This window comes from Gopherus evgoodei, chromosome 4, assembly GCF_007399415.2.
Source record: "Gopherus evgoodei ecotype Sinaloan lineage chromosome 4, rGopEvg1_v1.p, whole genome shotgun sequence".
Classification (NCBI taxonomy): Eukaryota; Metazoa; Chordata; order Testudines; family Testudinidae; genus Gopherus; species Gopherus evgoodei.
In genome coordinates this window covers 117,066,290-117,090,485 of record NC_044325.1, presented here as the reverse complement: position 1 = coordinate 117,090,485, position 24,196 = coordinate 117,066,290, and the positions used below count along the sequence as shown (strand labels likewise).

The 24,196-nt window shown below is 47.9% G+C and overlaps 1 protein-coding gene across 6 annotated transcripts in view; it reads left to right on the top strand.

Moving 5' to 3' along the window:
• RASSF7 (Ras association domain family member 7) overlaps positions 1-24,196 on the top strand; it is a 148,569-nt gene that overhangs the window by 11,862 nt on the left and 112,511 nt on the right. For 3 of the 6 annotated variants that reach the window (XM_030560699.1, XM_030560696.1, XM_030560704.1), the window contains exon 3: positions 9,002-9,127. The exons of 1 other annotated variant lie outside the window; for it this stretch is intronic. In XM_030560699.1, coding sequence (XP_030416559.1) covers positions 9,002-9,127 — 126 coding nt within the window. Of the gene's footprint in view, positions 1-9,001; positions 9,128-23,373; positions 23,477-24,196 lie in introns of those variants that run through there. 2 more of the 6 variants (XM_030560702.1, XM_030560701.1) reach the window with 2 other exon arrangements.

Below are 24,196 nucleotides of genomic sequence, written 5' to 3'. Positions count from 1 at the left end.
TTCCACTCCTAGCTTCTCCCTTCCCATTGTCCTGTCAGCCTGGATAGGACGGAGCAGAGAGGGCCACAGAGAGGACCTTTTGCCTTACCCAGACTGGGGAAAAAAATTGTTAGCTGCAAGTACTTTTACAAATGACCCTCTTTTGTAGTATAGATAGATCCTCTGCCCACCCAACCCCTACTGCCTCCTGTCTCCTTGTGCCTCTGTCTTTCTCTTCACTAGACATGCTACTTGTGGCATATAGGTAGGAGAAAGCATACTGCATTCTGGGCTAACAGAGGGTCCTGCTTAGAAGCCATGCCCATAGCTCACCAAAAGGTTAGCCTGGTAATAGTGCTTTGCATTACCATGGACACCCAAGTAAGATTTCTAGTCCTGCCTCCTCAGGTTACCAGGTGCAGGTAAAGCTACCACGGCAGTATGCTCAGACCCTGAGGGAGAGATACTACATTGTGTTGCTGGCTAAACAAAGATTGATGCTGACGAACACCAAGGGGGAACTTTCTTCAACTTTCCTTAGCCAGTTTGTAGGTGGCTATGAGATTAATTCAAGGACCAGTAACCATAATGATTTATACCAGTAGAGGGTCAAATCCCAGTGTTTTTGAGAAAAGATGGTCTAATGCCTGCGCTACTTGTCTGGTGCTTGGTGGGATCTAAGTTCAATTCCCTCCTCCGCTACAGATTTTCTTGGGCAAGTCACTTAGTCCTGGTCTACACAGGGGGTATTTTGCCATGTCCTGACTGCAATAACACTTTTCCCATCGTAAATCCATTTTGTTTTTCTCTATAGACATTCCACTGCAAACACTAGAGAATTGACTCCACAGCCCAATCAGGCCTTGACTGGGAGTTGAGGGGAATAGACTAGATGACATAACAGGTCCTTTCCTCTTCAGCTTTTATTTTACCATGGGAAGCTATTTAAAAGATAGGGGGGAAAACCTCAACATAATGACACATTCTTTCCTGGTTTATTCCTTTTGACTTTACTAGACGGGGGGACCCATGCTGGAAAGTTTGGATCTAGTTTCAAACTTCCCTGATGTTTGGAGCTATTTGGGCTACTAAAGAGCTAGCGGCCAGCTGTGACATTTGGATTTTGAACCTTGCCAAAGCTGATGTTTTAGTTTGAACTCCTTTCCAGGTAAAACTTCTCTTTTATTTCTTTTTCATTCAAATCTTGGCATCTTCCTCTTGCCCAGCAGTAAATCTGCTCTTACCTCTACACTCTAATCCTTGGCTGCTAACGCTATCGTCATCCTTGTTTCAGGGCCTGGCTTCCTACTATTAGATCTTCTTATTGGATTTTTACCCTCCAATCTATTGATCTAAGTTGTGCAACTTTAGCTATGTGAATAATGTAGTTGAAGTTGACGTACTTAGATCGACTTACCATAGTGTCTTCATTGCAGTGAGTTGACTGCTGCTGCTCCGCGTTTGACTCTGCCTGCGCCTCTTATGGCAGTGGAGTACAGGAGTCGACGTGAGAGCTCTCGGGGGTCGATTTATCATGTCCAGACTAGACACGATAAATCAATCCTCACTGGATCGATCACTGCCCACCGATCTGGTGGATAGTGAAAACATACCCTTAGTCTCTGCGAGTTTGTCCCTTTATCTGCTCCCACGTAGTTAGTTCTGTTCTTCAGAAAAACAACCTCGGTGCTAGCCTCATAGTGTATCAGTTTTGGATCTGATGATTTTATCATTGTTTGTAATAAATTGGCTCAGAATAATGGATCTTTTATGAAAGGCTGACGAAGCTCTTGGGTTGTGTGGATAATATTATTAGAGAAGTTTGCATTGATGGAATAATTCTGAATTACTTCACATAAACATGCATTCAGTTAAGAATTAAATCAATACTTCCTGGGCCCTCTTCCAGATCCGGAGGTGGAGAAGGCACTCTACTTAAGGTTGGGTTTTATTTCTGTCAGCCTGTCTCTATCTCTAAGGGCTTGTGTATACTATCACTTTTGTCGATATAACTTATGTAGCTCAGGACTGTGAAAAAAACACCTCCCTGAGCGACATAAATTACACCGACAGAAGCGCCAGTGTGGACAGCGTTACATCAGCAGGAGTTTCCCACCACTTGGGGAGGTGGTTTTATTATGTCGATAGGAGAGCTCACATCTATTATGTCTCCCTTTGCCAGAGCGTGGCTACGAAAGATCTTACAGCGGCACAGCTGTGCTGCTGTAAGCTCACTAGTTTAGACACGCCCTACTAGTGGTTTCATATCGCTTTTCCAGGGGCTCCCAGGGGGGTTGGCCCCTTAAAGAAAATCACATTGTGATGCTGCATATTGATGTTGAATCTTCACATCACAGCACTGAGTCAGTGCATGAAAGTATTGTGAAGCTTCACCATCATGTTGATGGAGCATTAGCACACCCTACTAATAATGGGCTTTCTTGTGCCAGTCCCAAGGAGCTATGGAGCAGGAGCAGCAATGCTAGTCATGAAACAAACCAGAAGAGCCTGGAAAAACATTACTTACTTTCAGACGTGGATTATTAAATGGATTGATTCCCCCCCATTAAACCTGTCTAATGTTTCATTATTATCCTTTGGCCTTTTGTATAGTAATATTGTAATTGTTGGGAAGGAGGAGGTGTCCTCTAGGGTCCCCATCCATTTGATCTATCTAATCCCCTGTTATAAGGTCTGTCTTGTCTGACTGCCCTATCTTTCTGGCTGAATGGAACTCCTTCTGGAGCACATTAGCTCCACCCCTGACTCATCCACAGGAAGCTGCTCCAGAGCTAAGCCAGACACTCCCTCCCCATTGTCAAATATGTCACATTAGCCACAGCCCTGGAACCTGCTGCACTGACAGCTTGGAACTGAGCTCAGGATGCTGCTCTAGAGACCCCCTTGGTGACAGTGTAACCCGTAAGGAGCATGTGGATATTTGTCTCCCTCTAGGGGCTGCTCCAACATAAGAGGTTTATGAGTCTGCGACTGTTACTTCTGGTTTAAAGAGGTTTATGAGTCATGGTACTATTCTTTTAGCTGAAACAGTAAAGGCTCATGCTTTAGCGCTGAAGGCTCCGATTCCAACCCTGCTGTTGGCCCAAGCAGTGTCAGTTAAACCAGCGTGGTGGAACCGTGGCTTAGCGCGTACAGGTACTTGTAGTGGGGTGGTCACCCGCTCCTGCCCTGAAGGGCTTAAAACAGCCCTTGGAGAGGGCTATGGTAGGGGACACCTGTACTGATTGGAGAAGTAGCCGCAGCTGGGCCATGCCCCAATCAGGCCGCAGCTGGCCCTATAAAAAGGCTGTGAGTCAGGAATTCAAGAGACTCTCTCTCTGGCCTTTGAGAGAGGGGGACCTGGCTGCTGGGGAGATACCTGCAGTGGAGCAGGGCTGGGGGAAGGCCAAGGGAGCTGGGGAGCTCCGTCCTGGAAACCCTCCAGGCTGCGGCCTAATGGAAGACCGAATATGTACTGGGGTTGCAGGGGGCAGCCCAAGGGCAGAGAAGGGCAGCAGGCCCAAACCCACCTCGCCTCAGTTGTAGGCTACTGCCAGTCACCAACTAGCCCCCGTCAGCAGCGACTCCAGGCACCAGCGCTCCAAGCGCATGCCTGGGGCGGCAAGCCGTGAGGTGCGCCCTGCCGGTCTCTGTGAGGGCGGCAGTCAGGCTGCCTTCAGCGGCTTGCCTGCAGGAGGTCTGCCAGTCCCACAGATTTGGTGGCAATTCGACAGCGGGTACGCCGAAGCCGCGGGACCAGCGGACCTCCCACAGGCAAGCCGCCGAAGGCTGCCTGCCTGCCTGCTGTGCTTGGGGCGACAAAAAAGCTAGAGCTTCCCCTGGCCCCCGCTCCCTGGGGCAGGCTGCAGTATAAGTCACTCATCACTGGCAAGGAGGGTTTGGGCCTGCTGCCTTCCTCTGCCCTTGGGCTGCCCCCTGCAATCCCAGTACCTATTCGGCCTTCCACTAGACCGCAGCCTGGAGGGTTTCCAGGCCGGAGTTGCGGTCTAATAACCAACACTCCTCACTGATGGCCGGAGGTTATTTATCTTTCATCATTCACGCCTAATGATGCAATTCATTATGGTGTCATGTTACAACACAATAATGCCCAGCCTGCTTAGCCATTTTATGTAACCATATAATTATAACCTGGGAGGTGGTATTTATATAGCTATATTTATAATAGCATTAATAACACCGCTGCTGTTCTTTAATGTCTGACTGGCTTCACTCTGACAGAAAGGCAGTTCCCTTGTTTCTTTCTCAGCTGCCCCTAGGAAGTTCCTCAGGGCTTGTCTACATCAGAAAGTTGCAGCGCTGGTGAGGGAGTTACAGCGCTGCAACTTTGAGAGTGTCCACATCTGCAGGGCATCACCAGCGCTGCAACTCCCTGTTTGCAGCGCTGGCCGTACTCCCGTTTTGTCTCGGGTGTAGAGGATCCAGCGCTGGTGATCCAGCGCTGGTAATGCAATGTAGACACTCACCAGCGCTTTTCTTGACCTCCGTGGAAGGAGGAAGCCTCTGGTAATCAAGCTGGTTTCCTTTCCCGGTTTGCTCTCTCGGTCCCGGAGCCAGCCAGCAAACCGCAGGGAAGGAGACCTGCTTGCTCGGGGTTCCGGGACCGAGAGAGCAAACCGGGAACGCCGCGGTTTGCTCTCTCGGTCCCGGAGCCAGCCAGCAAACCGCGGGGAAGGAGACCTGCTTGCTCGGGGTTCCGGGACCGAGAGAGCAAACCGGGAACGCCGCGGTTTGCTCTCTCGGTCCCGGAGCCAGCCAGCAAACCGCGGGGAAGGAGACCTGCTTGCTCGGGGTTCCGGGACCGAGAGAGCAAACCGGGAACGCCGCGGTTTGCTCTCTCGGTCCCGGAGCCAGCCAGCAAACCGCGGGGAAGGAGACCTGCTTGCTCGGGGTTCCGGGACCGAGAGAGCAAACCGGGAACGCCGCGGTTTGCTCTCTCGGTCCCGGAGCCAGCCAGCAAACCGCGGGGAAGGAGACCTGCTTGCTCGGGGTTCCGGGACCGAGAGAGCAAACCGGGAACGCCGCGGTTTGCTCTCTCGGTCCCGGAGCCAGCCAGCAAACCGCGGGGAAGGAGACCTGCTTGCTCGGGGTTCCGGGACCGAGAGAGCAAACCGGGAACGCCGCGGTTTGCTCTCTCGGTCCCGGAGCCAGCCAGCAAACCGCGGGGAAGGAGACCTGCTTGCTCGGGGTTCCGGGACCGAGAGAGCAAACCGCGGCGAAGCTGGTTTCCTTTCCCGGTTTGCTCTCTCGGTCCCGGAACCCCGAGCAAGCAGGTCTCCTTCCCCGCGGTTTGCTGGCTGGCTCCGGGACCGAGAGAGCAAACCGCGGCGTTCCCGGTTTGCTCTCTCGGTCCCGGAAGCCCGAGCAAGCAGGTCTCCTTCCCCGCGGTTTGCTGGCTGGCTCCGGGACCGAGAGAGCAAACCGCGGCGTTCCCGGTTTGCTCTCTCGGTCCCGGAACCCCGAGCAAGCAGGTCTCCTTCCCCGCGGTTTGCTGGCTGGCTCCGGGACCGAGAGAGCAAACCGCGGCGTTCCCGGTTTGCTCTCTCGGTCCCGGAACCCCGAGCAAGCAGGTCTCCTTCCCTGCGGTTTGCTGGCTGGCTCCGGGACCGAGAGAGCAAACCGCGGCGAAGCTGGTTTCCTTTCCCGGTTTGCTCTCTCGGTCCCGGAACCCCCCTTGAAGCCGCCCAACAGCGCTGCAGTGTGGCCACATCTAACACCACTTGCAGCGCTGGTTGCTGTAAGTGTGGCCACTCTGCAGCGCTGGCCCTATACAGCTGTACTAATACAGCTGTAACAACCAGCGCTGCAAAATTTTAGATGTAGACATGGCCTCAGACATGCCATTGTTTTATCACTCTGGATTGCTATCATCCCACCTGTGGGGTCATTAATGGGGCTGCTGGCATTATTACCATTCTCCTTTGGTGCTACAGTGGTTGAATTCCTGTGACAGGTTGACTGGCCCCTTTAAAAAGGTGCAGCGTCCAGTACACCTGTGACTACTAGTCAGTTTCCTCCCAGCTGGGCTCAAGAGATGGCCCCTGGGCCATATAAATTGGAGACTGGGTGACTCAGAGCCTGAGAGGAGAGACAGAAGGTGCAGCAGAGAGAGTTGTCAGAGGGAAAGGGCTGCAGGAGACCTGAAGGAGGACAGTAAACTTGAGCTGCAGGTGATAAGCACTGGCCAGAGCAGAATGAGCTGAGGAGCCCTTGATGCATTACAGGAGAGTTTGGGGAGTGACCCCTAGGAAAAAGGGAAAAATCCAGCTCCTCAGGGTTGCTGTGCCAGGAAGCAAGAGTGTTGGTGTGGGATGATGGGCCCTGCTGAGCAGGTGTAGGGATACTTGGAGGAGTGGAACATGGTAGGAAGGGGGAAGCCCTCTGGGTGAACGGCTGTGGGAAGACTGGCCACGCTCAGGCAGTGAGGTCTGGAAACTGGGGTCCTGGATCAGGGGCAAAAGGAATGTGGGAGGGAGAGGGAGAGTGCTGCCGTTGACTCTCAGGTGGGTGACTTGGAGGTCAGATCCCAGGAGATGGGAATGGAAAATCCTCTCTCTGTGTTTGTTTACTGTGAGAATTAGAAAGTAGTTTTATTACAAGGCTTTTGGGGAACTAGTGCACTGGTGTATATGAACACACTATGCCTAGAGGAGGGCTTTGTATGGGTCAGTTAGAGAATGTTCCTTTCATGGGTGGACAAACAAGGGAAACGAAGGCTGGGCCTGACATTGCAAGGTGCTCGTTGCCGTACCACAGCTCCACACCCATTCAGGTTAAACAACGTGATTAAAAAGCATGGGAGCATGAATTCTTACCCCTGTAGCAGTTGGTTTCAGTAGACCCTAATGTCCATAGTTATGCTATGGGAAAAATTTGGTCCTTGTTTTTATGAATGGGATTATCTGGGAATGATCAGACTATAAGGATTGTGTTACCTGTGTACCACTGGCTACTGCCATAGTCATGTTTGGGACAGACAACAACACATCTTATGAAATATCTGAATATGAAATACTCAGGACTGACTGACTGGGAGCCACAAAGAAGATGGTAGGCCACGCTTACACCCACCTAATCCTCAAACTGTTGAGCCTAAAATTACTGCTGAGGCACAATTTAGAGCGGTCTCAGAGATGTGCTATGTTACAGCTGACTGCCTGTGGTCCCAAAGGGCACTTCTGAAAGCCAGGAATTGCCACTCTGGCCATGCTCCCTTTCCCCCTGCTATTTCCCCACACTATGGGAAATGGAAGGGGGTGGTGTGGATTCCTGTATGCTGGGTAAATTGGTACGAAACCACCACAGCAGGAGCTAGTTTGACCCTATATATCTTACAGGGCCACATGCTGAGCCCGGAGGCCAGGGAGGGGGTATGGACATTGGGTTCTGTACAAGTAGTAAAACAGGACCAGCAGGAAAAGGCCTGTTTCTGAACAGCCAGTAAAACTCACTTGTCCATTTCTCTTGCTGGACAGGATGATTCACCCTCATTGTTTTGTTAATTGTTTTAATAGCAGACACAGAGCTCTTTGTTTTCCTGCATTCTGTAACTAACAATGAGGAGGCAGTGAGCAGCATATCATTCTCAGTAACATACCGAGCTGAAGGATGTGCTGGTATGCCTCACTTCTCTGGTATACCCTAGTAAATCAGTGGAATTACGCTAGGATACAGTAGCTAAGGTAATAGAGTGGAGAATCAGGCACATAGACCATTCTGCGTTTAACATAGAGGCTAACCTTATCCCTTCCCCAAGGTTTGGATTTATTAATGAAGAAAACAATAAAATAACATAAGTCATCTCAAATCTCCCCAGGCGTGGCTGTTTCTGTGGATCCTTCCTCCAGACTGCTGAGCCCACACCCTAGATCCTCTCTTCCTGAGAGAGAGCCACCTTCACCTCCCTTCTGTTTGGGGGTGAGGTAAATAAGTCCCATGCATTAGTGAGCCAGCAGAACCTATTTAAGCCTGGGATCAATACCAGCTAACTGGGTGGAGTATTTCAGGTAAACGCTGCCAGCCTATTACAGTCACCAGCTATGGAAGGTTCAAACTTCCCCTATAGAATAACAGAGAGCTAAGCCCCACCGCACTAGCCCACTAGCAGAAGGGGAGAGTGTTTTCTTTAATTTCCAGTGTGCCCTATGGTGAACACCTCATGCATTTGAAGGGGAACAGAATGGCACTAAGGGGTATGTAGCTGAATTGTGCTCTCAACATCACCTGCCTTAGGAGGGATTTGGTATCACTGCTCTGAGTTGTTCAGAAAGCATATTATGGGGTGTATGAGCCAAACAGAAGGACAACAGTGTGGCTACAAGTATCATGTCAGAATGCGCACATGCTGCTGCTGCTCCTGTGTCCCAAGTGAGAGAGGCACAGCTCTGCACCAGACCCAGAAAGCCATACTGCTGAGTGCACGTGTCTGCATTTGTAGCTGTGGGGTAGATACAGGACCCAGAGGAGCTGCAGGTAGATGTGCAGCAGAGGGATGGTCCTTGGAATGGCAAGAACAGTCTGGATCACATCAGTTCCCAAAAGAACTTGCCACCAGAGCCTAGTCAGAGAAAGGTCTCTTCATTCGCAGTCAGGCTGGCTGAGTCATTCGCTCTCCAGGGAAGCAGCTGTTGAAGCTTGGGGTGGAATGAAATGGGGATGTGAAGGAGGATGAGTAGAAAGGCTCAAGCTTTTGAATCCAATGTTGATAGGCATGGGGCAGGCTTTAGTGCACTGGCTCAGCCCCTTCTATTCTCTCTAGCAAGGGGCTTTCTCCTTTCTTTTCTCCCTTCCTCAGGGCTGTAACTGAATAGAATGGGCTTTTCCAGTAATGAGGGAGTGACGGGGAGGGAGATGGAATTGCCCATTCAAAGGCAGTTCCCCCTGGTCCTCTGGACACTGTCATCCTTTTCACTCACACAAATGCTGGCATCACATGACTCACGGCTGAGTGTGCTCCAACCCGAGGTCTGATTGGTCACCAGCTCCTTTTTTGAAAGCCTAGGTGGCCGTGGCAACGAGAAGCAGGCCAGCCATGCTTTCCTGGCCCCCAGAGAGGTGCCGCAGGCGCTGAAGAAAGGCAAGCGGCACGCACCAAGAAGCATCAAGTGGGTCACCAGCCCTTCTCCAGGTACCTGCTTGTGTTAATTCCCAGTTGTCCTCTTCCTTTCTGCTCAAATGTTTGAGTTGCAGTTAGCTTTGTGTCTATTTTGGTGTGATGTGCACATTGTGAGGGGTCCCTATTTGTGTTAACTCGCTTGTCACATCACCCATCTGTTTCCTATTACCAGGAGAGTGCTCTCAGGCCATCCCAAATCTGTACATGAACCTGTTGCAAGAGGCCATTAAAAAAGAAGTCCATTGCCTCAGACTGATGTGCAACAAGAAGTCAGGCAGAATTGTAGTCAAAACTTTAAAATGGTTGAGTAAGAGAGGACTCAGGGCCAGATCCTCAGCAGGCATAAATTGGTCTAAGTCACCACAGCCTCACTGACTTCAGTGCAGCCACACCAGCAGAGGATCTGGTGTGAATGCTTACTAGAGACGACGTTTACTGCAGGTTTGACTGTGGATCAGGGATAGCTCAAGAAGCGGCCACTGAAAAAGGCTTAAAAATACATAGCTATTTTAGGGGTTTCAGGGTTTGTTTTCTGGGTTGTTTTTTTTTTGGAAAGATGAAAATTAGGACTAGCAAATGATGTCAGATTGTTTTTGGTTTGCTTGATTGATCAAAATCCATCAGGACCTCCAGGACTTGCAGTTCTGCTGGATACATTATGCTTCAGAGAAGGTGGATTTGGGCTTAAACAAAAGAAACCTGTCTTGCTGAGAGAGCTTCTCTTGAAAATGATCACTTTAGCACAAACAGAATAAAACCTGTGCCTGTCTAATGTTCTGTTCCTCGGCAGCATGGAGGAGGGCTGAGAAAGGAAGGGCTCAGTTAAATCTAGGGAAGCTGCTGTGATTGTGAGGAGTGCATTGTAAAGAAGGGGCTGTCTGAGAAATCTGGGATGCAGAGTGCAGAAACCAGAGGGTGAGTCCAATCAGCCGTCAGTGAGAATTGCAAGGTGTTGTGCAAAGGAAAAATTCATAGAGCAGCATTTGTGAAAATATGAGCAAGCAAATTAACAGTGTCATCATGCAAGGCTCTTGGGGTTATAAATCCTCTCTTAAGGTTGCCTTCCATCCCAGAAGAGCCCCAATTTGTGCTGAAGGGCTGTTCTGCAGGCCTGGCTTGTGAAAAAAGATGGATGCAGTCCTGAATATATTATGTGACATCATAATGCAGTATCATGACGCATTGCTTCGGTATGTGATGACACTGTCACAATCAAAGATCTTTCTGTTTGCAGCTTATTACTTATATTGCAGTAGCACTTTGAGACTCAGCTCCCATGGTGCTAGGTGCTGTACATACACTTAGTCAGAGACTGTCTTTGCCCTCAAAGAACTTGTAAATAGACAAAACAGAGGGAGTATTATTATTCCACATTTTACAAATGTGGAACCAAGGCACAAGATTTCCCCAACATCACACAGGGAATCCATGGCCTCCTGATTGCTAATTCAGTGCTTTAATCACAAGACCATGCTTCCTCCCTTGGTCAGTTAAAGATCACAGAAGATCACTGTTCCATTGTAACTGATACTATCCACCCAAAGCAGCTCTACGCTTGGAGGCAAACTTGTACTCTATAAGCAAGTTCTCATGTAGTTCTAATGAAGGATTCCTTCATTTTGTGACACACTCATGCACCAGACTGGAAATACGCAGTAGTTTAATTTACATATAAAATATAGTTCTTTAATGGTTTTAAAGGTTAGGCAGCTGGTGTACTGAGACTACTGCCTATCATTGTGACTGATACTGTCTCATTGTTTCCCTGTTTTCACTCCGTCTGTATCCACCTGTTGTCTCTTGCCTTGTACTTACATTGCAAATTCTTCAGGGTAGGGACTGTCTTTCTCTTCAGTGTTTTGTAGAGTGATTAGCACCATGGTGTATGATTGAGGCTGCTAGGCAGTACTGCAATGCAAATAATAAATAATGAATGAAATTGAATATCAGTACAGTTGCCCTGTATTTATTCTAATAGTATATTCAGTTTTATATGGGCTTCAGCTTTTGATATACCAGAAAGTAAGCATGAGTAACACAATTTCTACAAATAAATTGTCAGGAGGAAGTGTCAAGTTGTGGCAGTTGAGCAGGGAGCATTTGTGGCATTAGGAAGTGTAGGTAGGCAGTTTGGGATTGTAGGAGGAGCATATTCGGCAGATGTAAAATAATCAGCAGTGAAATAGTTAACAATGTTGACAAATTATTTTTAGGTTCAGAATAACAATCCACTGGGATTGATTGGCCAGTTCAGCCCCATTTAGTGCTATTTTGTTCAGATTGTCTTCAGATCCAAGCAGACATCATAGCATTCATTTATACTTGGTTCACATTTTCAAGGTGTTTTTTGCAAGCATCAGATCTAGGAAAGGAAGGAAGAGAGCTGAGGTTCTGGAGCAAAGGTTGGATTCCACTACAAATTCTGCTGTCACAGAATACATGGGATTCCAGCAGCCCATGTTGCAGCCCACAAATTTGGTTGTTCCTATTGGGATCCAGGAAGTCAAAGAGTCCTGATAACATGGAAGTTTTGGGGGGTCTGGGAAAGAGCTATAAGAAAACTTGCCACACCAATGGTGGGATAGGCCAAGCACTGAAGAGACTACGGCCATGTCTACATCTAAAACTTTGCAGCGCTGGTTGTTATAGCTGTATTAGTACAGCTGTATAGGGCCAGAGTGTCCACACTTACTGCTAGCTAGAGTGGACACTCTGTATTAGTACAGCTGTATAGGGCCAGCGCTGCCAGCAAACTCATTCTCCAAACGTCTAACCTCGGAGGTCCATTCCTCACTGAACCTTTCACCCTTCCCTTCACAAATATTATGGAGGGTGCAGCACGCGGATATAACTGCGGTAATGCTGCTTTCCATCAAATCTAGCTTCCCGAACAGACTGCCCCAGCAAGCTTTCAAACGGCCAAAAGCACGCTCCACAGTCATTCTACAGCGGCTCAACCTGTAGTTGAAACGTTCCTTGCTCCTGTCAAGCTTCCCTGTATATGGTTTCATGAGCCATGGCATTAATGGGTAAGCGGGGTCTCCCAGAATCACGATGGGCATTTCCACGTCCCCTACTGTTATCTTGTGATCTGGGAAAAAGGTCCCGGCCCTAAGCCTCCTGAACAGGGCACTGTTCCTAAATATGCGTGCAGCGTGCACCTTTCCAGGCCATCCAGAGTAAATGTCAGTGAAATGACCACGGTGATCCACAAGCGCTTGCAGAACCACAGAGAAGTACCCCTTGCGATTAATATACTCCGATGCCAGGTGGGGTGGAGAGATAATAGGAATATGCGTCCCATCTACTGCCCCTCCACAGTTAGGGAAGCCCATTTCTGCAAAGCCATCTAAAATGTCCTGCACGTTCCCAAGAGTCACGGTTCTTCTTGTCAGTGTTCGATTAATGGCCCTGCAAACTTGCATCAGCACCATTCCAACGGTGGACTTTCCCACTCCGAACTGGTTCGCCACCGATCGGAAACAGTCTGGAGTTGCCAGCTTCCAGATTGCAATAGCCACCCGCTTCTCCACAGAAAGGGCATCTCTAAATCTCGTGTTCATGCGCCGCAGGTTGGGGGCGAGATCATCACAAAGTCCCATGAAAGTGGCTTTCCTCATACGAAAGTTCTGCAGCCACTGCTCGTCATCCCATGATTGCAGGACGATGTGATCCCACCACTCAGTGCTGGTTTCCCGAGCCCAAACGCGCCGGTCCACGGAGCAGAGCACGTCTGTTATTGCCACTAGCATTGTACTGTCTGCATATTGATACGATTCAGTACCATCGTCCGACTCCTCAATGTCAGTCACACGCACATTTAGCAGCCTAAGGATTAGATCCACAGTAAGGCAAGATGTGCTGGCAATAGTCATTAGTAAGGTATTCAGTACCTGAGGATCCATTCTTGAAAGATAATGCAGAAAAACCGCTTTAGAGTCACAATGCTGCCACAGTGCTCCGCATGTGTACCAAAGCAACGCTGGCCGTTGGAACAGGAACAGGAAGCAGAAGGACAATCACACTTCCTTCCCCTTCCCACAAGCCCCAGCGCCGCTGTGGGACGAGGTGCCCTGTGGGATAGCCGCCCACAATGCATCACTCCCAACAGCGCTGCAGTGTGGCCACATCTAACAGCACTTGCAGCGCTGCTAGCAGTAAGTGTGGACACTCTGCAGTTTGCTCAGCCAGAGAGCAGGGCTAATAGGGAGGCCCAGGAAAGGGCTTCAAGGATTAGGGATGCTATAAGGGAGCAATTTGATGCTGAGAGCCAGCAGTAATGTTTGGTGCATGTGTTGTGCTTTGCTTTACCTTGCTGTGTATAATTAACCATTTCTATCACCAATAAAACATTTGGAAAGAAATACAAACCAAAACCTTTTATTTGTCATACAGTAAAAAACAGGTAAGGGGGTATGGGAGGTTCACAGTACATTCAGAGGTTTTACTATTTCCTATTTTACTCAATTGTAACCGTCTGATGCAACTCACCATTACTTTGCTGCAGAATGATGGGGGTGGAGTGCACTGGGTAAGAATTAAACATATCTTGGTTACTAGGTGATGTTATAGGTGTTGGGGGCAGCTGATGATAATACGGAACTGGGTGCTGCATAAAGCTATTTTGAGGATACACAGGGGGACAAGGAACAGTGCTTTGGGAAGCCTGTGGGTTATCACGGTATATATTTGCCTGCATGGCTACAAGAGACTCAAAAGACTTGGTTTGGCGAGACAGGAGTCTCATCATCTGCCTGGCTATTCTTTTGGCAGACAATTCCTGTCTCCTGCTTTCAGTCAGCCTCCATTCCTGTACAGTTTTTCTCCACTCCTCAGTCTTCCTACTTTCCCTGTTGTAGTGGTTCAGAACGGTCTTGATCAGCTCCTCTTTTGATTTCCTAGGATTGCGCCTCAAATTCTGCAATCTCCGTGAGGCCGGTGACACAGCTGCATTACTCAAGTTGCCTAGAAAAAATAGAGATAGAGACATGTAATACACAGGGGCATCATTGTTTATTATCAACTTTTGAAGGACATTGGAAACTGTAGGTAGCATCCCTCTCACATACCTCACATAACACTGTAGAGTTCAAGAAATCTAAGACATGTCTAGCAATGGGGTGAGTACTTTTGCTTAAAATTCTCCCATGTTAGTGGGATGCCTTGGTTCCTGCTTGGAAGGGGGGCCGGGTGAGGAAAAAGCACCCCGCAGGGCAGGTTTCACGCTTGGAAGGGGGGGTGGGGGACAGACAGAGCACACCGCAGGGCAGGTTTCACGCTTGGAAGGGGGAATCGGTGAGGAAGAAGCACCCCGCCTGGATGCCTACGTGCTGGGAAGGGCGGGGGGGGGGTGGATTGGGGCAGAGGAAACAGACCGCCTTGCGCTGGGGAGCCGTGCTTCTAGCTACCTGCCCTCAATTATCCCTAAACTATCCACAGGCTTTCATAATGCCAGACATATCACTGCTGCGTGTTACCAAGGAAGAGTGGGAGGGTCTTCTACAGGAATGCGGATACCGCCCTGGCCCCTATGCAGCTCGCCTGTGTGCGGCCATGGTCCCCCCACCCCTCGCTGCACAGTGGATCGGACGAGTTAGCCTGACCGGGACAGGGACCACGGTGGCTCTACCTATAAACTTGCTAAAGCACATTGCCCAAGATCTAGCTGCAACTTTTCAGGAGATTCCTCAGGCAGATTACACAGATGTCATAGATCACATCAATGGGCTATTCCACGTTTAGGCATGCATGCAATCAGCCATAACGAAAATCCTGCTATCACAAAGCATTGCAATCTACTTACCACGAGCACGATCCTCAGCTTCCTCATCAACGTCCGCTTCCAGCTGCTGGGACTGGCTAGTCTCCTCAGGGCTGGAGAAGAGCTCCTGGCTGCCTGTGTCCTGAGACTCCGGGGTGTCCCCCTCAACGCCAGTAGCATCACTGTATTCATCCTCTACACCATCCCCCACTTCTCCCTGCTCTGAACTCTCCATCGTGCTCCTAGGATTCACAGTGGGGTCACACCCAAGAATGGCATCCAGCTCCTTGTAAAACCTGCAGGTTGTGGGGGCTGCTCCTGAGCGTCGGTTTCCCTCACGGGCTTTGCAGTATGCACTCCTCATCTCCTTAATTTTTACTCTGCATTGCAAGGCGTCCCGTTCGTGGCCCCTTCTCATCATGGACTGCGATATCTGACCATAGGTATCGTAGTTTCTCCTTCTGGAGCGCAGCTGTGTTTGAACAGCCTCATCTCCCCACACACTAATTAGATCCTGCAGCTCTGCATTGGTCCATGCTGGGGCTCGTTTGTTGCGTGGAGGCATGGTCGCTGAATGATTGATTGATTAATTGCACTCCACGCCTGACTGAGCAAACAGGAAGGTGATTTTTGAAATTTCCCGGGGCATTTAAAGGAGGGGTCAGGTGAGCACAGGGCAGAGGAGTTTTCTTGATTACCAGAGAGGTATCCTCAGGTATGCTGGGATACCTGCTTATTCCACGGAGGTCAAGAAAAGCGCTGGTAAGTGTCTACACTTGATACCAGCGCTGGATCCTCTACACCCGAGACAAAACGGGAGTACGGCCAGCGCTGCAAACAGGGAGTTGCAGTGCTGGTGATGCCCTGCAGATGTGTACACCTTCAAAGTTGCAGCGCTGTAACTCCCTCACCAGTGCTGCAACTTTCTGATGTAGACAAGCCCTATGTGAGGATACTGTTGAGAAGTAGGCCATTTGTGGTGGTTTTTTGTGAGGGGACATCTGTCAAGTGAATTGAGTCCTCAAATTTACTTCACAATAGCTCATTGAGCAGCCATCCTAGGAAAATAACTTTTGGTTACCATTGCCTGGATTTGAACGAATGATCAAGAAAGAGAAGCCCAGGACCAATTCCTTGAGCCTTCTTATCCCTTATCATTGCTTCTAAATGGCTAATTTATCACCTGTTTTAAATAGCTTCTTTTTTTAGCAACAGAAAAGTGCTTTACACAGTGTTGCCAATGCTCACAATTTTTATTACAAGTCTCATGATATTTGATACATTTTTTAGGAACCCAGGAGCTGGGGTTTTGTGATTAGTGAGACTTTTTTGTTTGTTTTTTTTAATAAAAGCAGATATTAACTTAATAGCCCTCCTGATTCGAGAGAGGAGCTTCAGAATGTGACTCAAGTGGACCCTGAAGGCTCAGAAACCAGATGATTAATGAACTGAGCCCAACATGTGTGTTTTTTTAAATTCCATGATTGTTGGCCTGATTTAGCGTGTTTAATGTTTGAGGTTGGCAATACTGTTCACATCCAGACCAAGACAGACCCTGACCACTTTATCCAATTATGATCTACTTTGTATTCCTGGTGGGTCAAAGAGGTAAAATCTGCTAGATTTCAAGCTATGGACAGTGTTGTAAAATTTAAGAATGAGCTACTAATCCATTCCAGGCAGTAAGCAGGAATTTCAGCTTTGTATTTGGCTGTTCTGTTCTTTTTTAACTGGGGAAGAAAGGCCATCCCAGAGAATCACTAAATAATTTGTCTTTTCTGTTTTTTTTATGGAATAAACACCCACTGCCTCTCATGAAGAAAGTTTGATTTAATTAGGGTGGGATTATAATGTTCCCTGTGCTGTTTGCACCTGATGTAAATATCTCTAGCAAATAATTACTGTAAGAAGACTGGGGCTAATATTGGAGTGAATTTACTAAGTTTTAATGCTGATGTATGCTATTGATTGGAGGAGCTGGCAGTTGTCAGTTTGTAGCATTGGTGATTTGTCACAAGATGATTGAGTGCTAATGAAGAGCTAGTGGACTGGAGAAGTCCGGGTTAATGCACATTACCTAAAGAGGTGTGTAGTCATTTGGACTATAATTCTAAAGGTAACCATATATGAGGAATGATTTGTCGCCTTGTTTAATATTGCTGATATGTTATAGCAATAGCCATTTGAAAGGTGAGCTTGGCAACCAGAAAGGCTAGAGACTGTTTTTTTTTTTAATGAAATGCAGATGTTCCTGACATTCCTCAGGAAAGATTCCTGCTTGCCTTAGGTGCATGGAGCTTTCAAGCACAGGTAGATACCAAAATTTGGGGTACCCCAATCTAAATAGGCTAATACAAGAATGGCCACTCAAGATGCTACCTAGCCTGAGTGTACAGGAGAGCCCAGTATTTTCACCCGTGGTTTTAGGGCTGTCTCTCCTCTCCTCCCCCCGGGTGCTTATATTCATTGCAGCAACTGCAGCTAGCAAGGCAGTCATTCTCCCCTACCACTGGATGTTTTCAGTCTGAGTAGGTGCCAGGAGGGAAGCAAGCCCCATGTTCAAAACAGAATTGCCTGCTGCACCCTATTCCACTTTCTGAGACTGGGACCATTCCCTCCCTACGGCTAGTTCTTATGTGGTGCTTTTCACCAGCAAAATCTCAAAGTGGTTTACAGAGGTGGGCATTATCAGGGAAGCTGGGGGGAGGAGGGTGGCAGGCAGTGGGGAACCTACAACATGGGCAAATCTTGAAGCACCCTTTATAGACAGGAGCAACTGGCTGGTTAAGATTGGGGCCATTTGAGATGGTGTGAAGAAAGGAAAGTGTTAACTGAAGATAGCCATGGGGCTGTTACAACTGTCATCACCAGTCTGTCAGTACAGCAGCTAATCAGGTGGATCTGACACTCTGTGATTGCTCTGTAAATTGACTCATTATTTGCAGTTGTCTGCCAGGGCCCTTTCCAATTTGCCTGATTAAGAGGCAAAGAAAAGGAGTGTTTCTCTCTCCTTTTTAACAAGGCTTCTTCCAGCACATGGACAAAATTACACATAAAATAAATCTCTACACTAGGGGCTTGTCTACATCAGAAAGTTGCAGCGCTGGTGAGGGAGTTACAGCGCTGCAACTTTGAAGGTGTACACATCTGCAGGGCACCACCAGCGCTGCAACTCCCTGTTTGCAGCGCTGGCCGTACTCCCGTTTTGTCTCGGGTGTAGAGGATCCAGCGCTGGTGATCCAGCGCTGGTAATCCAATGTAGACAGTTACCAGCGCTTTTCTTGACCTCCGTGGAAGGAGGAAGCCTCTGGTAATCAAGCTGGTTTCCTTTCCCGGTTTGCTCTCTCGGTCCCGGAGCCACCCAGCAAACCGCAGGGAAGGAGACCTGCTTGCTCGGGGTTCCGGGAGCGAGAGAGCAAACCGGGAAAGGAGACCAGCTTCGCCGCGGTTTGCTCTCGCGTTCCCGGAGCCACCCAGCAAACCGCAGGGAAGGAGACCTGCTTGCTCGGGGTTCCGGGACCGAGAGAGCAAACCGGGAAAGGAGACCAGCTTCGCCGCGGTTTGCTCTCGCGTTCCCGGAGCCAGCCAGCAAACCGCAGGGAAGGAGACCTGCTTGCTCGGGGTTCCGGGACCGAGAGAGCAAACCGGGAACGCCGCGGTTTGCTCTCTCGGTCCCGGAGCCACCCAGCAAACCGCAGGGAAGGAGACCTGCTTGCTCGGGGTTCCGGGACCGAGAGAGCAAACCGGGAAAGGAAACCAGCTTCGCCGCGGTTTGCTCTCTCGGTCCCGGAACCCCGAGCAAGCAGGTCTCCTTCCCTGCGGTTTGCTGGCTGGCTCCGGGACCGAGAGAGCAAACCGCGGCGTTCCCGGTTTGCTCTCTCGGTCCCGGAACCCTGAGCAAGCAGGTCTCCTTCCCTGCGGTTTGCTGGCTGGCTCCGGGACCGAGAGAGCAAACCGCGGCGTTCCCGGTTTGCTCTCTCGGTCCCGGAACCCCGAGCAAGCAGGTCTCCTTCCCTGCGGTTTGCTGGGTGGCTCCGGGACCGAGAGAGCAAACCGCAGCGAAGCTGGTTTCCTTTCCCGGTTTGCTCTCTCGGTCCCGGAACCCCCCTTGAAGCCGCCCAACAGCGCTGCAGTGTGGCCACATCTAACACCACTTGCAGCGCTGGTTGCTGTAAGTGTGGCCACTCTGCAGCGCTGGCCCTATACAGCTGTACTAATACAGCTGTAACAACCAGCGCTGCAAAATTTTAGATGTAGACATGGCCTAGGAGATTGTCTTCCTAGATGTTTTGATGCTTATGGGTTGTATGTATTTTTTCCTGAAGGAAAGAGCCCGGTCCTGTTTATGTGACTAAGGGTGGGATCCGCAAGGGCACTGAAGCCTTGCAGTGCCCCCTTAAAGATCTGTTGGCATATTGGGGAGCCATCCTAGTACCCGTGGCTGTTCCCAAGGTTGAACAAAAAAACATTGTTATAGGTGAGGATGAAATGGATGAGTTTGATATGTGACCTCACCCATCTTTTCCCTCTAATATACTGGGACCAATTCAGCTACAAGAACACTGAATACAGTACTTCTAAGGGGTTTTTCCTTCTAAAATTCTGCCCAGCTGAAGGGAAAGAGGTGCAGGTGTGGGCAGCGACCACCACCTTGTGACAGCCTCCATCAAGCTGAAACTGAGAAGTGTGGTTCCACCAAACAAGGGACATAGATGTTATGATGTTGACAGGCTAAAGTCCCTTGAAATACAGAAAGCCTTTGTTCTGCAGTTAAAGAACAAGTTGCAAGCACTTGCAGATGTTGATGAAGAAGAGGGCCACACTATCAGCCAGGACGGTGGAACAAGCCAGAAAATCCGGAATAAAATCAATAAAGCCAGGAACACCTTCAGGAGCTTAAATACAGTCTGGAAATCATCAAAATACAACACTAAAACCAAACTTCAAGATTGATAAGAGCTGTGTATTTTCAACACTACTTTAGAGTGCGGAAGGCTGGGGAATGAGAAAGTATGACATGTCCAAACTGTCTTCATTCCAAACAACCTGCCTCAGAAAAATCCTCTGTATCTTTTGGTCCAGAACAATCTCAAACCAAGATCTATTGACACAGTGCATCCAAGAGAATCTGAGCACCATCATTGCCAGGAGGCATTGGAGATGGATCGGTCATGTGCTTCGGATGGAAACTGATTCCATTGCCAGAGTAGCAATAAGATGGACACCTGAAGGCAAGCAAAAACAAGGCCACCCGAAAACAACATGATGAAGAACTGTAGAAGCAGAGCTAAAAAACCTGGGGCAGAGCTGGGGAACCATCGAAAGGCCCCCCAGAAACAGACAGGAGTGGAGGAGCTTCATCACTGCCCTAAATGCCAGAGGCATCATAGGAACATGATGATGATGATTGATTTTAGATAAACCTGTAAACACACAGGGCCTGAATCTGCTCACTTACACCAGTGTAAATCAAGAACAGCACCCTTGAATCCTGTGGAATTACCCCAGTGTAAAAAAGCAGTGGTGCTGAGAGGAGTTTAAGGTTCCATGCACAGGGTATTTGCAACACTTTTTCTCTTTTTGTGAACTTTCTTGTAAACAGAATTTAGCTTGTGCATATGTTTGATGGGCCACAAATACTACGGGAGTGAATTTGAAGCTTTTAATCAAACACATGTTCATAAATACTATTCTCCCATCTCTGCTACCTACCACCTGCTCTTTTTGCTCCCTGTGTTATATGCAGCTAACTTACTGGAGTACGTAACTAACTTCCTCACGTGCACAAGATAAAGATGATTATTCTAGCAGCAGTGTGGCCTAATGGATAGACTCCCAGACTGGGACTCTGACCTAGGTTCTATTCCCAGCTCTGCTGTGGAGTGACTTCGGGCAAGTCACTTCACCCTTCTGTGCCTTTGTAAAGCACTATCTGAGAGCTAGGTATTTATTATTCTTGCCATAAAGAGGGATGGCCTACTAGTCTGAGCACAAGACTGGAAGCCAGGAACCAGTGAGTGGGTTTTTTTGTTTTTTAATTCCTGGCATCATTACAACTCCCTCTCTGGCATCAGGCAAGTCGCTTAACTTTTCTATGCCTCATTTTTCCCCCCCAGGTGTAATGTGGGAATTAGTATTCCCACATGACAGGAGGGTAGAAATAAGTTAATTAAATATTTCAGAGTGCTTTGATGATGAAAAGCACTAGACATATTATAGTAAGTAGCATATCTAGTAAAACAAACTTAGCTGTGTATCTCACAGACTATGACTAAAGGAGCAAAGAGGCTGCTTTAACCAGGGATGTTAATTAAGAGATTGTCTCAATTATTCCTTCAGTGCACTGTATCCTCCTGGCTGTGTAGTGAATGACATTGTAACAAACTGGCAGAGGAGCTGGAGAAAAGCTTGTCAGCCAAGTGAACTGGAGCAACATATTTAATAGGGAATAGCTTTTCAGAGGACTCCAGTAGGTGCTTGCACTTGGATCTGGCCTGAAATAAATTTAGACTCAACTGTCCTCTCGGTATCCTAAATTTTATGCCTCTCGACACATAGGGCAAATCCAGAAGCTTTCCCTGGTCCCAAGCAGCGTTGCAAGTGGCTCAGTCTGGCATGAATAGTTCCCTGCTGTGATGAAGCTGTCAAGATGCAGAGATTCTTCCTGTTACATCCCCCTGAGCTGGCATCAAAACAGACCTGATCTGGTGGCCCCAGGGACAAACACTCTCGGGGGAGATTGCCATATAGACATACGGGAGACCCAGACTAAAAGTTGCTACTTGTCCTGAATATTATAGGACCTAGAAGGCAGGCTTACAGGAGGTGAACCATGTAGATGCAGGCAAGTACAGTGTGGGGTCCTTTTTCCAGTGCACCTCAATCCAGATCTGCAGCATGCCTTGCTATTCTTGTGCTGGGCCCCCCAACAGGTCTGTCAGTGCACCTCCATCTGGACCTATATCACTTCCTGCTACTCTTGTCCTGAGCCCATGGCACTAATAATGCACCTCAATTCTGACCCAGTGTCATTTGTTACTGCCCGGCCAAGGGGCACCCATTCTCAGAGTACTGACAGAGAAACATGTGCAGCTTGCATATGAGAGACAAGGTGGGTGAGGTAATATCTTCAATTTTGGACCAACTTCTGTTGGTAGAAGCAGCTTTTCTTCAGGTCTGGGAAATTTACACCTCGTAGGCTGCTCTACACTAGGAAATTAAGTCAGTATAACTCTGTCATTCAGGGGTGTGAAAAATCCACCCCCACTCTCCCAAACAACCCAGTTAAACCAACCTAACACCTGGCGTAATCAACATTAGGTCAATGGGAGGATTCTCCTGTCGACCTAGTTATTGCCTCTTGGGACATGGGTGGAGTAGCTACATCACGGGAGAAATTCTTTGGTCAACATAGATAGGAGCATTTTCACTGAAGTGCTATTGAAACTGTAAGTGTAGACAAGCCCTGGGTGTCCAAGCTAAATACAAAGTGGGACAGATTGTTAAACATAAGGGATTAACACATGTTGTAAAAAACTACTTAAATGAAGTGAGCACTTTAAGAGGGTTAGTAGGTGAGAATGTGATTTTTAGCTTCTAGCAGAGTTATGCATTTAAGTTCCCAGGCCTGTCTCCTGAAGGTCATGCGGACAAGTCACAAACCCGGTTGTCAGCTATGTAGATATTCAAAAGACATTTACTCTCAAAATAATGTAGAATAAAAAGAAGCAGAATCACCAATCCCCAAGCCTTTAGAAATCATAGAATATCAGGGTTGGAAGGGACCTCAGGAGGTCATCTAGTCCAACCCCCTGCTCAAAGCAGGACCAATCCCCAGGCAGATTTTTGCCCCAGATCCCTAAATGGCCCCCTCAAGGATTGAACTCACAACCCTGGGTTTAGCAGGCTACTGCTCAAACCATCCAGCCTCTCAGAATCATGATGTGCATTTAAATTTTTTTTTTAATTTGCCTTCTAGTTGCATTTTATTTTGAGCCTTGGAATACACTCAGGTCTTGACAACAAGACCTTTCTCCATTACTATGCAGGCTAAAAGCAAATTTTGTTTTTAGTGAAAGGTGAGATTCCCATGTAATAACAAGCCACCTGGAGCTAGGGCTTTAAGAAAAACACCCAAAATTGTGAGTTGATTGGGGCAGGAGAAGGGGAATAATTATACCATCTGGTGATTCTCCCTGCCTCTAACTCATTAGAGTGAGCAGTACCAGTTCAGAACAGGCACAAGAGCCTGCTCTTCCCTGGGGAGCCTCATGAGTTAGTGTATTTACCACATGCTTTCTCCCATGATCTATGTGCAACAGGCTGGAAGATCATTGGCCCTGCCCGCCCTGCCTGTCAGGCAGATGTTTAAATCAGCGACTGATGTATCGGCTTTTGGATTAAGAAACTGTTTAAAATTGATTCTCAGCTAGGCCCCTCTGTTTTAGCTTTGATGTGATTTCAAGCAACTTTCCTTAAAGTTTTATCTCTTGTTCAGCTATTTGCAGGTCCATAGACAGCTAGGAATGTACTTTCTCCGAAGCAGTAGCCCATGGTACTGATGACCAATACTCCATATACAGTGGGAGTAAAGGACAGAGGTATGTGAAATGAGTTCATTTACTGCTGTTAGGATATAGATATTCAAGCCTGTCTGCAAAGGCCTATATTTTAAGAATTTAGGTGTATTCTTATCATTTAGCAGGTTACAGATGTATAAAAGAAAGAATCAAAATCATTGTCTATTTGTGTAAGGTCCTTCTCTTACTGTGACAGTCTAAGGCTTTGTTTAGTCATATTGAAATAAGGCAATCTGGGGCTGTTAGGAAGATGATCTGATCTATCATCTCCAAAGAAAGGAAAGAGCCTAGAACATGTAAAAGGAAATTTAGTTTGATAGTTTTCTGTCTGGTAAGAACTCACTTATCAATAGACACAGCTGAAAAACCCTTATGTCTGTATAGATGTAGTTGTGAAATCCTTACTTCTGTACTGTTTTGTATGTTTATTTGCATGGTCTCTGGCTGGTTCTGTGATTGTTTGTCTGCAGTATAATTAATATTGCTGGGTGTAACCTAATTAAGGTCATGGGATATAATTGGTTAGCTAATCATGTTACAATATGTTAGGATTGGTTAGGTAAATTTTAGTAGAGTGATTGGTTAAGGTATAGCTAAGAATATTACTATATAAATTAGGGGCAAACAGGAAGTAAGTTGGGATTCGAAAATAAGGAAAAAGGAACTTGGATTTAAACTTGGTGGAAGTTTACCCCTGTCATGGTATAATTCCCCACTCTGAACCTTAACGTCCAAAAGATG